At 39.0% G+C, this 17477-nt stretch overlaps 1 protein-coding gene across 2 annotated transcripts in view; it reads left to right on the forward strand.

Moving 5' to 3' along the window:
- The first annotated feature begins 981 nt into the window (after positions 1-981).
- The window catches only part of LOC133556540 (coronin-1C-A-like), a 66720-nt gene continuing 50224 nt past the window's right edge, over positions 982-17477 (forward strand). Inside the window, exon 1 of one of the 2 annotated variants that reach the window (XM_061906553.1) lies at positions 982-2590. In XM_061906553.1, coding sequence (XP_061762537.1) covers positions 988-2590 — 1603 coding nt within the window. In that variant the 5' untranslated portion in view covers positions 982-987. Of the gene's footprint in view, positions 2591-4746; positions 4905-17477 lie in introns of those variants that run through there. The other variant, XM_061906554.1, reaches the window with a different exon arrangement.

Below are 17477 nucleotides of genomic sequence, written 5' to 3' on the forward strand. Positions count from 1 at the left end.
TTGGCCCTGCGATGAGGTGGCGACTTGTCCAGGGTGTACGCCGCCTTCCGCCCGATTGTAGCTGGGATAGGCACCAGCGCCCCCTGCGACCCCAAAGGGAATAAGCGGTTGAAAATGGATGAATGGATGTTTTAAATAGAAGAAAACTGTATCAAATGTTTTTGGTTTTTTTATGAGAGACAACTGCCTGTGGTTTGCCTAATAAAGTCAAAAACAATCATGAATAATTAAGAATTGTAATATATTTTCAAACACACAAAAATTAAGACCAAAAATAAATAATTGTTTCAAATAGAAAACAAGGTTATTAATTTTTTTACAAGAGGCAACAGCCCGTGGTTTGCCTTATGGAGTCAAGTTTGCGCATGCACAGCAACATGTGAGAGGGGAGGCTCAAACCGTCAAAAAACAATCATGAATAATTAAGAATTTTAATATATTTTGAAACAAACAAATTACAAACAAAAAATAAATAATTGTTTCAAATAGAAAACAAGGGTATTAAATGTTTTTTTAATGAGAGGCAACTACCTGTGATTTGCCTAATGAAGTCAAGTTTGCGCAAGCACGATGACATGGAATAGTCCATTGCGTGAGAAGGGAGGCTGGAGCTGTCAAATGATCAGGATTGATTAAGCATTCTTATACATGTTCAAACACACAAATTAAGAAAAAAATAAAAAAGTGTTTTAAATGAAAGAAAACTGTATTAAATGTTATAATGCTTGCCTATTGGTAATTTTTCCCTTGTTCTCAATTAATTGTATCTATCTTGATGACGTAATCTGGTCATATGCAGTAAGTGTTGATACCGTTTGGTGCTGATCCCAAATTCTATTGTTCAACTTTGTCTGCACTCTTTAAATTGGCATCGTTGTTAAAATATATCAGGAAAGATAAGACCAAGGCGGTTGATTGGTGTGGAATTATTTGCCATCCGGTGTCTGTTTTGTTAGGTTAACACTATGCCTTTCATTGCAGACCAGTATGGGACAGAACCAGGACAAATTAGAAAGTGAAGAACAGCAACAGGATGCAGACGGCCATGAAGATGATGTCATAGAGGCTGAAAGCACATATAAAGAAGAGGCAGGCCATACAGAGGAAAGTTCTTCAGATTTGGATGAAAGCGACTACCACGAGCCAATAACATACTCTGTTGAGAAACACACACATTTGTGGGAGAGACAGTTCGCTGCGTGCAATACAAACCAGGCAGGAGTGGTAGGAAATGCCACTCCTCCACAGGGTTCACCAGACAAGCACCAAAAAGGTAGAGTAAGGAGCGAGCAAAGAGCTAGGACATACAAGCAGAAAAGTACAGAGGAGGAGCTTGAAGCATACTCAAGGATCAAGATGGAAAACCAGGCCGAGGAAACGTTGGAGTACCAAAGCAACTGCCAAAGGTATGACCACATTGCCAACCCTGGGGACGCAGACACTTTTGAAGAGGAAGCCATTGTGGCAATTGGGAGGTCTGTAACTCAACTGGCAAAAAGTGACGAGTTCTTACATCAACTGGATGAAAATGTGACCATGATGGGTGAGAGTGGCCTTATTAAGCAATGTATGGACCACTTGAGTGAGCCCAATGCTCAATCCCTAAACATACTGCAGAAAGAGTCTTTGATGAATGTGAGCGATGCTGTTGAACAGAGAGCAAACAACATGATGTTGAATGACGCCGAAAAAGAAAGGTCAGCGAGAGCTCTTCTGCAGATGGAAGCAGACCAAGGCCCACCTCCATCAAATCCAGATGCAGCTTCTGAGCCCAGTTCTATTTTGGAGAAGCTCTTGAAGAAAAACCAAAAGGAGGCTTCTCCATTGCTAGAGGAAATACAAGAGATGGGAGTCGATCAATCTGACTTGGAGAAAAAAGCCATCAGGTTTGATGAAATAAATGCACCAGAATGTGGCACCAAGGCTTTGGAGGAAACATCACAGGCTGACTTTCATGTGGAACATCCTGCTGACAGTATGTACACAAAATCTATTTTTTGTGAAACAAAGACTGCAGGCATCAAAGAGATGGAGATAATGCCAACTACAGGCACCTTTAATGATCATCTCTCCAACCATTTCCAAACCACTGTTTTGCATGAGAGTCCATCATGCGAGATGGTGAAGGAGGCTGCACCATGCTTTGGGTCTACAGACGTGAAAAAGGACAAACGGATAGAAGACTGTAGCAAGGGTCTCACCAAGAAAAATGTGGATTCCGGCCTAAAGACAGAAGAAAGCCACCACAGCACACCTGGTGTAAAGCACGAGCTCCTTCTCTTGACAGCCGACAAAGAAACACCAGAGCAACCTGATAAAAAAGCTGCCCAAGAACAAAGTGATGATGGCGTTCCGATGAGGGAAATGTCCCCAAACACTCTCAGGTCGAGGCCTGTGTCCGATCTCATCAAGGAAAACATAGAACGGCACGAGAAGCTTCAGCATCAAGATTGGTCCAAGCCCCCTGAGGTCAAAGGGGAAGAGCACAGCCATTTTTTAAAGGTCCCTGTATCGCAGATAAAGGCAGCGTTTGACTCGCCTCAGAAATCCTCCGACAAAGCCCTGGAGAGAAAGGCATCTGTGAGAAAAGGTAAGGGGTTTTAACATTGTTACCATTTGTCAAAGTGGGCCATACACAACGGCGTCTTAAGGTGGAAGAAGGAGTAATTGGGGCGGAAGCCCCAAACACGGTTTGGATGTAAAGTTTCATAAATATTGCCTTGAAAGTGAAAAAATTAGGTTGCTTGAATCAAATTAAGAATGTTTAAAACTACCCACTACACCTTAGTTGAGATGCAAAATGGTTCGTTCCACCTTGATAGTGGGAAACCTAGCATGGAATCTTCACCCAACACAGACGTCATAACGTCATCAAAGCTCACCTGTCCCCCAGAAGATGCACTCAGAATATAATCATTGTTATCTACTGATCAGAATGCTATGTGTAACAGCTAATCACTACTATCAACTCTAAAGTAAACACAAACTTGACAGATGTGTAATCTTTAAGTGAATAATGACAGGTTGTATAATAATATAAAATAATTTTCTGGCATCGTTATATTGAATTTGTTGGGTATTTTTGGAGGCAAAACATTTACATATTTTTTTCAAATAAAACCAAACTATGTATTGGGGTTTATCTAGATATGCTGTAGATATGTTAGTCCCATCTTTAAAAAGTCAATAACATAACTAAGGTTTTTACGTGTTTAAAAAGCTGGTTTAACCCAAATAAATGCATCAATGATTTTTTTAGTGCATGTAATGTGATTTCTGATAGCTCATATGGTTATTTCATTTATATACTGGCACCTTTATATTGAATTTGATGCCCCATCTTTGTAAAAAACAAACAAACCAACATTTAAAAAAAAATAAAACCAATGTATCTCAATACGTTCTAGGTATGTTGATACGATCTTAAAAGGCTAACTTTTTTTGTCCTTTCCATAAATTTGTGCTGTATTTCTGGCCATAATTTTTGTTGCGTTACTCCTATACATGATTTTTCCTAAGAGTTTTTTTTTCATTTAAAATCAAACAACATTAAACATCCAATTCTTTGACAAGGAGTAATCTCTCCCAAAACCAAACAGTACATAAAAGTCCTTTATTTTTCAAAGGGGCATAAAAATATTTAGAAAGGTTTTTTTTGTTTGTTTGTTTTTTGTTTTTTTTTGCTAAAATCTCTCAATCCGTCCTAAACAAAAACATATTTTTTCTTAAAGGTTAACTCTATTGAAGGCCTTGTGGTCTAATAATGTCACAGTTGTCAGTTAGTATGAATTTACATAACATGAGTCATTTTGAAAAACTGAGATTAGATCAAAAAGCCACAATATGGGTAAAAAAAACCAAAAAAACATTACATACTTGATATTTTTGCTTAGGATTAAAGTTTGTTGAGAAATTTGAACAAAAATGCTTTAATGTAAATTAATTTCATGTCATGTTTGGCTTTTAAGATAATTATAACTGAATGTCCCTAACTTGTTATGAAGTCCAAAACAAAATTAAGGTTTTTACATGTGTTTTAAAAAGCTAGTGTCAACCAAAATACATGCAATAATCAATTTTAATTCATGTAAACATAAAAAGTGTGCATGTATGGGGCAGCAACGTTTGGTTTTGGGTGGAATGGGGGGCGGAGTCTTGTGTGTGGGGGGCCCCCAGAGTTTGGTGCTACGCCCCTGGCCATACATAACATCAAGATGAGTGAAACATAATTGGATGACTGGTAAACGAATCAGTGAGTCACTATAAACATCTGCTTTTCTGTCTGTGGGGTTTAAGGGTTTTATCAGCCATTGTTACTAAAGTACATGAGGAGAAAAAATGCAATAAATGATAGACTGCAGCTGTTATTTTATTTTGCATAGCTCTTGCAGTGAAACAACGCCCCCCTGTGGTGGTCAAACACACTAGTAGTACATTATGTTCGTTAAGATTTTTAGATGATAATGTAATTTCCGTCGTTACATACCAAATGCACTCTAAATTATATTACGGATTTCACGACTATTATGTCACAGTTGTACACAAATCATATTATAGAATAGTACTGAAACTGTCTGGGATGTTTATATTTGTTATTTGTGATGACAACGTTTAATTAAGACTGAGATGCAGTAAATAGCATCAGGAACAAATAAAGAAGGAACAAGGAACGAATGGAAGAAAAAAGTCGCCTTATCCCAGAAATGACGCCGATTGGTTATTATCACTGCCAATCAAGTGAGCTCCTCCATTCAGATCCCGCCAAGCCGAGGTAGGGGCGGGGCAAGAGGGAAAGCGCACAAGAGGAACTTGTCAGCGGCGGCTTCGTAACAGGGTGGAATCATTTAGGATACGTCGTCTTACATCACGCAATTTTGGGGATATTGTGCTTTACATCGCAGAAGGTAGGTTACGTGTCCGTGTTCAAAGACGATTGGCTGCGTTTTTGTTTTTCCATGGTCTTGTGTTTGGCTGTCCTGACATAAAAGTGTAGGCGCTAGCTAAAATGACTTAGGCTAGTAGTGTGTGCTAACATTAGCCGGCAGTTAACGTAACTGTCAGGCAGAGGAAATAAACGCCAATGTGGCACAAAATGACAATTTTTCGGGTCGAGCCTTTGGTTCGACGTGGAATGTAGGATCTTTTAGCGGGGTCTGGTAGCGCGGCTGTAAAACTTATCCGTCGCGGATCCACACAGACAGAGCAGCCGCGCCCTGGCCGCTGGCAGCTTGCAGCCCGCACCGCCTTTTAAACACGCCACCTTGCATTCATTCCGTCTTGTGTCCACCCAAAATCTATTACTCGCAACTGACCTCATTTGTTAGCTGGATTAAGTTTCTGGATTGCTTTTCTTTTTCAAATCAGTGTGATCTCCATGAACGTTCACAAACACGTGGACGTGGTTTGGTGTAATATAGTATCCATCCATCCATCTTATTCCGCTTATTCGAGGTCGGGTTGCGGGGGCAGCAGCCTAAGCAGGGAAGCCCAGACTTCCCTCTCTCCAGCCACTTCGTCCAGCTCTTCCCAAGCCAGCGGGAGATATAGTCATCCCAACATGTCCTGGGTCTTCCCCGTGGCCTCCTACTGGTTGGACATAGGCTTTGGCTCTTATTAATATCGCAATATTTTTATGCCATATTGTGATATACGATATATATTACGATATTTTGCCTTGGCCTTGAATGAACACTTGATACATATAATCGCAGCAGTCTGATGATTTTGTGTCTACATTAAAACATTCTTCATACTGCACTAATATATGCTCATTTTAAACTTTCATGCAGAGAGGGAAATCACAACTAAGTCAATTGACCAAAACTATTCATTAAATACTTTTCATTCTCCCACGAGTGACTTTTTAAATGAAAGAACAAATTAATAGTGTTGCTACCTTTTTGAAGTAGGACTTCTGCTGCATACTTTGCATTGATTGATTGATACATTTATTGGTAGATTGCACAGTACATATTCCGTACAATTGACCACTAAATGGTAACACCCCAATAAGTTTTTCACCTTGTTTAAGTCGGGGTCCACGTTAATCAATTCATGGTACAAATATATACTATCAGCATAATACAGTCATCACACAGGTTAATCATCATAGTATATACATTGAACAGCATATTGCTGTTGTCTGCTGAATATCTTCCCACTTGAAGCCAAACCACCGCCAGATGATGGACCGCCTGCTCTTCATGTTGGGCATATATTGTTCTTCCTCCATTTGTGATAAATTTCGCGCCATCTCTCGTATTGTCACAAGCTCCGCTCCGCTCGACCTGCCTCAATTAACGTTAGCTATGCTGCTACCTCTCTGATTGGCGAGAGCTATGACGCCAGACTCGCGAGAGTAGGTGACGTATGTAAAAAGGCGGGCTTGTTTTCCGTATCTGTCAGAATGAGAGACGGGGAGTGAGAAGAGCCTGTTGAGTAATGCACACAGGTAAATGCAACTCGACCTGCCTCGGCTAACGTTAGCCATGCTAACGTTAGCTCTCCGCGAGTGCGTGTGACGCTAGACGCGCGACAGTATGTGACGTATGTAAGAAGGCGGGCTTATGTTACGTCTCTGTGAGAAGGACAGACGAGAAGGAGTGAGACACACCAGTAATGTAATGCACGCAGCTTAAAGCAACGGTGTGAGAACATATAAACGAATATTACGACATAGTCATTTTCTATATCGCACAGAGACAAACCTACGATATATCGATATATTGCCCAGCCCTAGTTGGACGTGCCCTAAACAGCTCCCTAGGGAGGCGTTCGGGTGGCATCCTGACCAGATGCCCGAACCACCTCATCTGGCTCCTCTCGATGTGGAGGAGCAGCGGCTTTACTTTGAGCTCCTCCCAGATGGCAGAGCTTCTCACCCTATCTCTAAGGGAGAGCCCCGCCACCCGGCGAATGAATCTCATTTCAGCCACTTGTACTCGTGATCTTGTCCTTTAGGTCATGACCCAAAGCTCATGACCATAGGTGAGAATGGGGACGTAGATCGACCGGTAAATTGAGAGCTTTGCCTTCCGGCTCAGCTCCTTCTTCACCACAATGGATCGATACAATGTCAGCATTACTGAAGACGCCGCACCAATCTGCCTGTCGATCTCACGATCCACTCTTCCCTCACTCGTGAACAAGACTCCTAGGTACTTGAACTCCTCCACTTGGGGCAGGGTCTCCTCCCCAACCCGGAGGTGGCATTCCACCCTTTTCCGGGGCGAGAACCACGGACTCTGACTTGGAGGTGCTGATTCTCATTCCGGTAGCTTCACACTCCGCTGTGAACCGATCTAGTGAAAGCTGAAGATCCCGGCCAGATGAAGCCATCAGGACCACATCATCTGCAAAAAGCAGAGACCTGATCCCGCGGCCACCAAACCGGAACCCCTTAACTGCCCCTAGAAATTCTGTCCATAAAAGTTATGAACATAATACAGTATACCCACTAAGCCGACTCAGTGGCATAGTGGGTTGAGTGTCCGCCCTGAGATCGGTAGGTTGGGAGTTAAACCTCGGCCGAGTCATACCAAAGACTACATAAAAGTGGGACCCATTGCCTCCCTGCTTGGCACTCAGCATCAAGGGTTGGAATTGGGGGTAAATCACCATAAATGATTCCTGGGCGCGGCACTGCTGCTGCCCACTGCTCCCCTTACCTCCCAGGGGGTGAACAAGGGGATGGGCCAAATGCAGAGGACAAATTTCACCACACCTAGTGTGTGTGTGTGACGATCATTGGTACTTTAACTTAAACTTTAACTATTTACTGTAAATATGGATGGGTACTCTGAAACCATCAATGAGACATCTTGCAACATTTCCTGCCATAAAACGCCTAGTTTGATTTAACAGTGTGTTTTAATCTTTATACCATTCTGCACTTTTGATCATTTCCTCATTTGCTCAAAGAATGCCAATGTAGTGTCATATTAAAACATTGATAATTCAGCCATGTATACAAGCTTGTCCCAACTTAATGTGTCTTATATATCCATGAGAGGTGAGGTGTATTTGGTAAAATCATGGTTGTGTTTTACAGATGTGAACAAGAGTATGTATTGTGTATGTGTTATGATGTAAATGAGGTGAAGTTGTATTGTATAAAAAGTATGTGTCAATGAAAGGGCATTTTATGACTTTTCTTAATTTGACTACATGCTATATAGCAGTTGGGGGTACGTGTACCACTGGGGGTACTTGAAGGTATGCCAAGGGGTACGTGAGATTCTTAAAAAATCTAAAAATAGCAACTATTCAAAAATCCTTTATAAATATATTTATCGAATATATACTTCAACAAAATATGAGTTTTAAGTTCATAAACTGAAAAGAAATGCAACAATGCAATATTCAGTGTTGACAGCTAGATTTTTTGCGGATATGTTCCATAAATATTGATGTTGAATATTTATTTTTTTGTGAAGAAATGTTTAGAATTAAGTTCATTATTCCAGATGGATCTCTACTGCAATCCCCAAAGAGGGCACTCTAAGTTGATGATTACTTCTGTGTAGAAATCTTTATTTATAATTGAATCACTTGTTTATTTTTCAACAAGTCTTTAGTTATTTTTTTTATATCCTTTTTTCCAAATAGTTCAAGAAAGACCACTACAAATGAGCAATATTTTGCACTGTTATACAATTTAATAAATCATAAACTGATGACATATTGCTGCAGTGTTTCCCACAGGTCAGTTATCTATTTGTGGTGGTGTGGTTGGGCGGGGGGGTTGGCACAGGCAGCGGCGGCGGCGATGACCAAGAAGAACGCGGAGTTGGAATATAATCACAACACTTTATGTACATATTTATATAATATTTACGTACATATATTTATATACATATTTATATAATATTTACATATTTATATAATATGTAACTACAAACTCCATTCACAGACAGAGTCCCATTGCTTTTATGAGCGGTCGAGTGAGTCAAAAGCCGAAGAAAAACATTTTTATTTTTTATTTTTATTTTTTTTATTTGTTGCGGCCGTATTTCTTTCGTGGTGGGCCGCCACAAATAAATGAATGTGTGGAAATCCTGTTGCTGTATTTTACTTCTTTATCTTTTTTTCAACAAAAATGCTTCGCTCTGATTAGGGGGTACTTGAATTAAAAAAATGTTCACAGGGTGTACATCAGTGAAAAAATAATGTGAACCACTGCTATATAGTATGCTTTTATTCTTATAAGAGTATTGCATGATTTTTTTGTATCCTTTTAATTTCGGTGGCCAAGGACTGCAGATGGAAAGTGTCTATTTAGCTATATAATCTGGTACAGAACACATCTGTCTTTGAGATTAATGTTTGTGTGCATTGTCCCTTTAAATGAAGACCAAACTAGTAGTGGGTCATACATTCTTAATGATGTCTCTGATTTAGGGCTGTACGTTTTTGAGAAAAAAACCCAATTGCGATTTTTCTAAAGACAGTGGTTCGAATTGCGATTATTATATTTTTTAAATATGCATGCATACAACTGCAAAAATAAGGAGTGAAGGAAGACGTGTTACTTTTAGACCAGATTTGGGGAATTATTTTGACTCGGAGGGCCAAATTTAGAGAAAAAATGTGTCTGAGGGCCTGTATATCTGATTTTTAGGAACACTAATACAAAACCTTCCAATAAAGTCTAAATGGCTAAAAGTGTTAAGACAGACCGCCTTAAAAAAGAAATGAATTTTTTTTTTTTTTTTACTGAATGAGACAATGTACATGAAAATAAAGAATGTGGTATTTACAATATTAACTACGAACGATAAAACACTGAATATTAATAACATATGAACGTCACATGCCCTCTTGATTGACATTATTTACAATCAAGCAAGCAACAAAAATGCAACAAACACAGCAAAATATGAAAGTGACAGGTAAAAAAATAAATAAACCATTCACAATCTGATGTATCTGATATTTCACTTAGTGTTATAACTTTGTTGTAAAAAATCTTCTTCCGCGTCTGTCCCTGACACCTGCATTTCAGGCTGGCCGCTCTGGAATCACTCTGTGGAAACGCTCCCCACCCACACTGCTTGGTGCCTCGTTTGAACTGCTGTAACTTTGATTACCATAGTAACTAGTATATCATGCAAAAGCACAGATTCTAACTATCGAAATATTTTGTATAGTTCAAGACCTACGGTCGTTTGAAAACATTACTGCACATCATAACGGCAGCTACGGTTTCCATCTTAAATATCTAAAATAATTATTTGGAAAATGCCCGGCGGGACGGTTTGAAAAGCTTAATGGGCCGCATGTGGCCCCCGAGCCAAATTTGCCCAGGTCTGTTTCAGACTGTCAATCACCACAGTCTTTCAAGGTGCCACACATTTTTAGATTTGTTTTAAAAAAAAAAAACAATGCGACAGGCTGGGCGATATGGACGAAAAAGTACACCTCAGTAAACTTTTACTTAAATTTGATACTCGATATATATCGAATTATATTTTCCGGTGAAAGTATACATATAAAGATATACATTTTTGAGGGAAATTCACTGAAATTTAAGTGAAGGACAACTGCTGTAAACAGTCAGTGGCACTTTTATTAACCCAGTTAGTCAAGATAGGTATTTACAGTACGGAAAATAAACTGTTCTAACTAGCACAGAATTACATAACCGAAATAAAATTGAAAAATATTGTTTCTATGTAAAATAAATAAGCTGTGCAAATAATACATTTTGGGCAGCATTTCTCCAGCGAAATATGCCTGACTTGGCAACTGGAGAACAGTTTAGATTTGGGTTGACATGGTAAACAACTCAAATTAATGTTTTATCCAGACGCATACATTTGTCCAAATGTGGCCAAGTAGACGCATTGTAGGTTTCCTGGACGTCGTCTACATCGCTAAAAGAAAAATCTAAAGAGATAATTATCCCTCTGCCATCTTCCACTATTTTTTAATATATAAATCGCTCTTCTCTCCCAACGATTCGTCATTTGGGATATTTTTTGTAATCTCTTCTTGGTTCGATGACCCGCCCTATCTTGCCTCTGATTGCCCTAATCTCAACCAATCGTGACTCATCATAGTAAACAACCAACCAATCATTGCTGTTTTTATAGGTTCAAGCACGTCTTGGAAGGAGTAAGGGGAGGGGGTTAGTAGCCCATGAGAGGGATTGAGGAGCAGGGGAGAACAAGGAACACAAATAATCAGTGTTTTATCATTTTAACTTGAAATAAATTGTATCGATATTACGATATTTTCTTTATTCATATCTTGTTTAAAAATATATCGATATATCTTATACTCGATACATCGCCCAGCTCTAGCAGACAGACTCAGAGTTTTAGTCTACGTCATAGAAAATGGATGGATGGATGCTCTTAAACTGAAGATATAATCAATACAAACTGTACAGTGTTTATAATGTAATCATACCATAGTATTAATGCAAGTACCATTTTTAAATATACAAATTTTTTTGTCATTACTGTATAATTATCATTGCGTTGTAATGGGAAGGTAAAAAACTTTCACCCAAACAAATAAACAAAAAATGAACGCCTTTCTGTCGGCATAAATTTTACTCAATTAAATATTAAAAATCTTGAAGTGCATTTTTTTCCAAGTTGCAAAAACTGGGTCGAGTGTTATCTTTTTGTTTATTGTCTCACATCTTGCTCTGTGTTGTTGGGCTCATAATGCCCATCTGATTCGTAGATAAAACAATATAGCAATGGGACATTTGGTTTTGTAATCATATTTTTCACTCGTTATTTTTGTTACTTAACTTTACTTCTCACTGGCTCTTTTGTTTGTGCTTCCTGTGTGTGCTGTGTTGCTCTCCACTCATTGTGACCAAGATTGTGAATTAATAAAAAGAGGGCCACTGCTTTCAGTTAATTCTACTCTTAAATAAACACGCTCAGGTGCTGAGAGCAATGCCCAGAGTGAGACCTCTTTCTCCCCGTTTGATGCGACAGACGAAGAAATGCGAGGCTTAATAATTCTGATTGGCAAGCATGTCTGTCACTCATATGGTGTGATGGCAGACGAAAATAAACTCTGCCGCTTGCGGTTACGTAATCGCACTAATTAAAACTTCGATGTCGGTTCTATGTTGATTAATCAGGCAGCTTTACCCTGATTCATTATTTGACTCTTTTGAAACAAAACAAAAATATGTCTACTAGAACATCAGTGAGCTGGATGACCGTCTGCATATAATTAATGCAAGAACAATTCTAAAATTTGTTTTTCACTTAAATATTTGGTCTTAGTGTAAGTTCCAGTTCCGGTTGCTTTGATCTTGCAGGATTCAAATTGTCAGTTAACTGTCATGGATCTTGCTTGCACTTAATTTGGAGGTTGATCCAAGTTGCACTGGAGCTCAATTCCCTTGCTAGTGAAGAATGGGTAATTATGTGTCAAGAGTAGGGGTGCAACAATTATGGTGCGTTCAAACCATTTGCACAGGAAGTCGGAATTTCCGAGTTCCTATTTCTAGAAATTGCAACTGGAGATCGAATTTCCTACTTTAAAAGTCATCAACACCCCTGAGCTGGTTTCAAGAATGGGTGCAGTGAGTGTAAACATTAATATAAGCTTCTGTAATAAACATTAGCACTTCTGACTATTTTCTTTTAAATTGGCCAATCAATGTATTGTATGATGTTTATACACGATATGGTCACTGTAGTGTGAATAAATGGTTTCCTGTTTTACATGTTCTACATCATTAGCAATAGTGCCTGTTTCCTCTATCCACTGTGTTTGAAGGTTGCAGTATTGCATATTTTTTCTGTAAGTTGTTTTTATATTCAGACAAGTATAGCGCAAGAATAGCTTTTGCGACTGGCCATCTGGATGTCCGACCTCGTAACTGAAAGGATCATAACTACTGTAACGTCATTGCCAGTTACGACTTCCAACTTCCAAGGTTAATGGAACGCACTATTATTTGACAAAAATCGATAATAAATTGGTCGATAATAGTAGGTTACAATACACCCTAGTTGGAAAAGAAGGCGACTTAGTGCACATTGCATAGATGTGTATATGTAGAAGACTAGATGCGGGAGAATTGTAGTAGCCTGCATAGTGTAAAAAAAAAACGTCCCTACTTGGCGACCAGGCATCCAAAATTAATTTTGTTTGCCTTTTTAAAATGCCAAGGCACTTTTGCCCAAGTTGCCATTAACTTACGGCTTAAAGAGGTGTCATCTACAGCAGTGGTCCCCAACCACCAGGCCGCGGCCCGGTACTGGGCCGTGGCCCGATTGGTACCGGGCCGCAGAATAATTTTTTATTCATTTTTATTTAAAAAAAAAAATAAATAAAAAATGTTTTATTCAATCAACATAAAAAACACAATATACACTTACAATTAGTGCACCGCGGATACAAAAAGGTTGGGGACCACTGATCTACAGTATGTACTCATTCATATCTATGGATGAAAATGTTGCTGGTTGGCGGCCGCACTATATGTATATCATTGTCTCTGCGATTTATTAATCTACTCCTAATTTCATATTCTTGGCAGGTAACAGTTTTTTATTAGCCGTCTGAAGTTTACAAAGCATTTATTCTTTTATTCGCTCATTCACATTCAGGTTAGTTTGGCGCCACAGCTTGCATACCTTGTCCACTCGGCCTCCCTCCTCTGTATGTGTCTGCACTCTCCGGTAACCCAGCTGACACACAACGTTAAAATAATAATACCATGGTAAATTAGAAACCAAGCCGAGAACTAACGTTTAAAGAATGTTAGCATTAATACGGCATTTTAGAATTGTCCGTATTACTTTCAAGTACGTAAATAATTGATATTTGAATATTTGTCCATTGATTCAGAATCGTCCACGTTCTAATAGTGACGCTTCGAAAATCGATAATTTTTCCCACCTTATCCTGACTCTCTTTGCCTTTCATAAAAAAAAAGGGATGTTTTGTTATTATTTTTGGAGCAGCATAATGCTCTGCACAGTTCATAAATATATATTTCTGATTGACGTAGTTATCGCTATTGTCATTTTAGCTGGCACATGCTTAAAATATCTCAATTTGAATTTAAAAGCTAGTGGCTAAATTAGCCACTGAATAGGTGTAAACTTCATAATCTGATTAGTTGACTAATTGTAAAGATACTTGATGGCTAATCGACTGTAAAAATTGTCTTTCTAGACAAGAGGACAGCATGATTTGCAATATATAATAGATTTGTGTTATGTTTGAAGTTACAGTAGTTTACCTACAGCAGGCCTACTTAAAGATGAAGGCTTACTCACTGCCCTAAAGGTTGACTGTCTACAGCTGTGTTTTGGTTTGTGAACCCCTTTCCAGACACACCAACTTTAGTGGTTGTGCCGCAGTGCAAGGACTTTGTAAGTGTGTTGCCTGCCTTCCCATGTCTTGGCTGAGAAAGGAAGTGGGTCAGGAAGAGGGGAACTAAGCATGAGATGGCCGGGCCTGCTGGGCGATCATCCTACAAGGAAGGCATTCAGGGAAGGTCTGTAGTGAAATCTGCTGTGCATTTTTACCATGTAGGTGAAAATCGGTATAAAAATAAATTCATTTCCATGCTTGGTGTTAATAAACAGATGTTATTTGTGAAACTGCTGTGTTTACAGAGTGAAGAATGTCATTTGTGCACTGTATACTAAATAGCATGTATAGAAAGTGGCCTGTTAGATTAATCTGCATGGGGAAAAGCTAATTCAGCATAGTACACCATCTGTATTACTGTTCCCCATACATTCATGTCGATGTGGCGTCTCGTCCCGTCATGGAAACAATTTTCACCACTAAGAATATTTTCAGCGCTTCCTGTTAAGAATCATCAATGTTTAATGTGAGACTCGTACTTTGAAAGTTTTCTTTGCCACTTCTGCTTTCATTGCATGCATATAAGGATTCAAGGCATTGCGTAATTACGTTACATGACAGAATAACAACACATTCATGAATAATACATTCTTGAATTTCAGATACTGAGCCTTTCTGACATTTTTTTAAGCACACAATGCCGGAAGATGCCTGACCTTTTATGACAACCTACTAGGCACTTTTTTGTTGCTACTTCCTGTTGAAAAGAATAATTTCTCCAAATCTTTTAAGAATCCTCACTGTTTAAGTTGACTATAATTTTGAAACAGTTTACTTGACACTTCAGCTTTCGGTGCATGCATATAAGGATACAAGACAGTGTCTATTCCATTAGATGACACAATAATAACACAATCTTGCTCTTGAGTGTTTCAAATTATGAGCCTGTCTGACATACATTTTGTAGCAAACGATGCAGGAATATGTTTGACCTTTTATGACAACCTACTAGGCACTTTTTTTGTTGCTACTTCCTGTTAAATAGAATCGTTTCCCCAAATTCAAGCCAATTGTTGCCATACTGCATGACAACCCAACCTCTGTAAGAAGGTATATACTAATTTGTGGTTATAATTTTCTTACTTTGTAAATATACTTTATTCTTCCAAATTGGTTGCACTAATGCGTGATAAACTTCTTCCACTGCCTTTGCACCACAGATAACATCTGTTACGCATATAATGAAGCTGGTCTTTTGTGCGGTGCTTGTGGGGGGTGCTGATCATAAGCAAGGAATATACTTCGGATGATGATTTCCCACTTTTCTGACTTATAAATGTTATTACAATGTTGGATACTCATACAACAATCCCAAAGCATCAAATAATAAGATTGATGTCGAGTTTGTCTTTTTTTGTTGTTGCTATTACGTGATCGTGGCATCGCTCCGTCTGTGTTGATAAGATCGTATTGCTCCTCTGGGCTCAAGCTGAGATATTCCCACAACGGTACATTTGACTTTGTAATAATGTTCCCTCTTCATTTTTGTTATTTTGCAAAACTTTTACTAGTGAGTCGCAAGGAGCGAGGCTCTTGTTTATCGCGCTTCCTTTCTTTGTAATAAGCCAGTGGCCCTGGTCTCCACTCACCAAGACAAAGATTGTAGATGATTTTGGGCTTTATGTGGTCCGTTAATTCTACTCTTAAATTAAAGCACTCAGGTACTGATACAGACTGGGACACCGTTTTCTTTCTCATGTTTGACTAAGGCCTTGTTCACACTGCAGCTCAAATCCAACTTTTTTGCCCATGTGCGACCTTTTCATGTCAGTGTGAACAGTGCAATTCCGAATTTTTTTATATATGACCTTTTTCGTATGTGAAAATAAATCTGATACATGCGATGCTCCCGCGCTCTAGGCTGTTTAAGTTGACCAGAATGCCATCAAAAAACGATAAGCGTCATTATTCGCCAAAAAAGACGGTTATAGAATTATTAATTTACAAGAGAGCAGAAAATATGTGAAAATAAAATGTTTTAGGAACTCTCATGAGACTTCCACCTTTCCTGTCTCAAACTGCTCGCCCACAGACATGCTCTTCAATTATCCTGTGAAACTGCGAGAGCCAAAATACCTGTCCTCTTCCTTCCTAATCTTTTACGTGCAATAATCCCATCCATCCATCTTCTAGCGCTTGTTCCTACGGGGTCGCCGGGTGTGCTGGAGCCTTGTTCAGAAAATGTTGACTTTAATTGCACAACATTTTTGAAAATGCCACAAATGCGGCAGTAATGAAACCGACAAGCTGAAGCCATTTTTACTTCCGTAAATATGACATGTCTACATATGGGTCAGATTGCGTTCCCTTTAGAAATCACATTTTTTTTTGTAATGTAACGACCAATGAAAACATCGGATTTGACAAAAACATCTGAATCTGACATCTGGACTTGCAGTGTGAACGTAGCCTAAAGACAACTAACGCACACGGATATAGCAGTTTATTGATGCCTGCAAAGTATTTCGACTTCATTTTAATTTATTTGATTGACTATCGACCCAGGTGTGATCACCATTGGAACTTTCTCCACTGACTGCCTCCACTGCAGCACACACAAACTTGCTGTTTCCTTAACCACTTTTGATTGACCATCAGGCAAATGACGCAAGGCTCAACAATTCTGATTGGCCAACATGTCATTCACTCAAATGCCGGTGACGACGGAGTAAATAAAAAATACTCAGCCTCTTGGGGCTATTTATCACACTAATTAAAACCTCTGTCGATTCAATGTGCTTCAAGCGGTGCGACTTTAATGGCTGCTGGTGTTATTTCTTCTCATCTCATGCTGTCCCCCCTGTCCTGATGTATATAAAATAAGTACTGTGTTTATTTGCCCACAACATTTTACACGGACACTATAAATTTGGATTAGCCCCTTAACTCAGACGGGAAGATGCTATTGTGACATCGTGATTTGGTCTGTGCATTCAGAATGGTAGGCTAAAGTATTATTAATGATATTATTATCTAAAGTATATTTTCATCTAATAGCGGCATGCACATAATAACATGGACATAAATGGTGGTAAAAGCAGATTTTTTTTAACGCAGTTCTGTATTGATTTGAGAATGGGGAGATATGATGGGTGTTGTGACCGGCAAATTTATTT

This window comes from Nerophis ophidion, linkage group LG07 (assembly GCF_033978795.1).
Source record: "Nerophis ophidion isolate RoL-2023_Sa linkage group LG07, RoL_Noph_v1.0, whole genome shotgun sequence".
Classification (NCBI taxonomy): domain Eukaryota; kingdom Metazoa; phylum Chordata; class Actinopteri; order Syngnathiformes; family Syngnathidae; genus Nerophis; species Nerophis ophidion.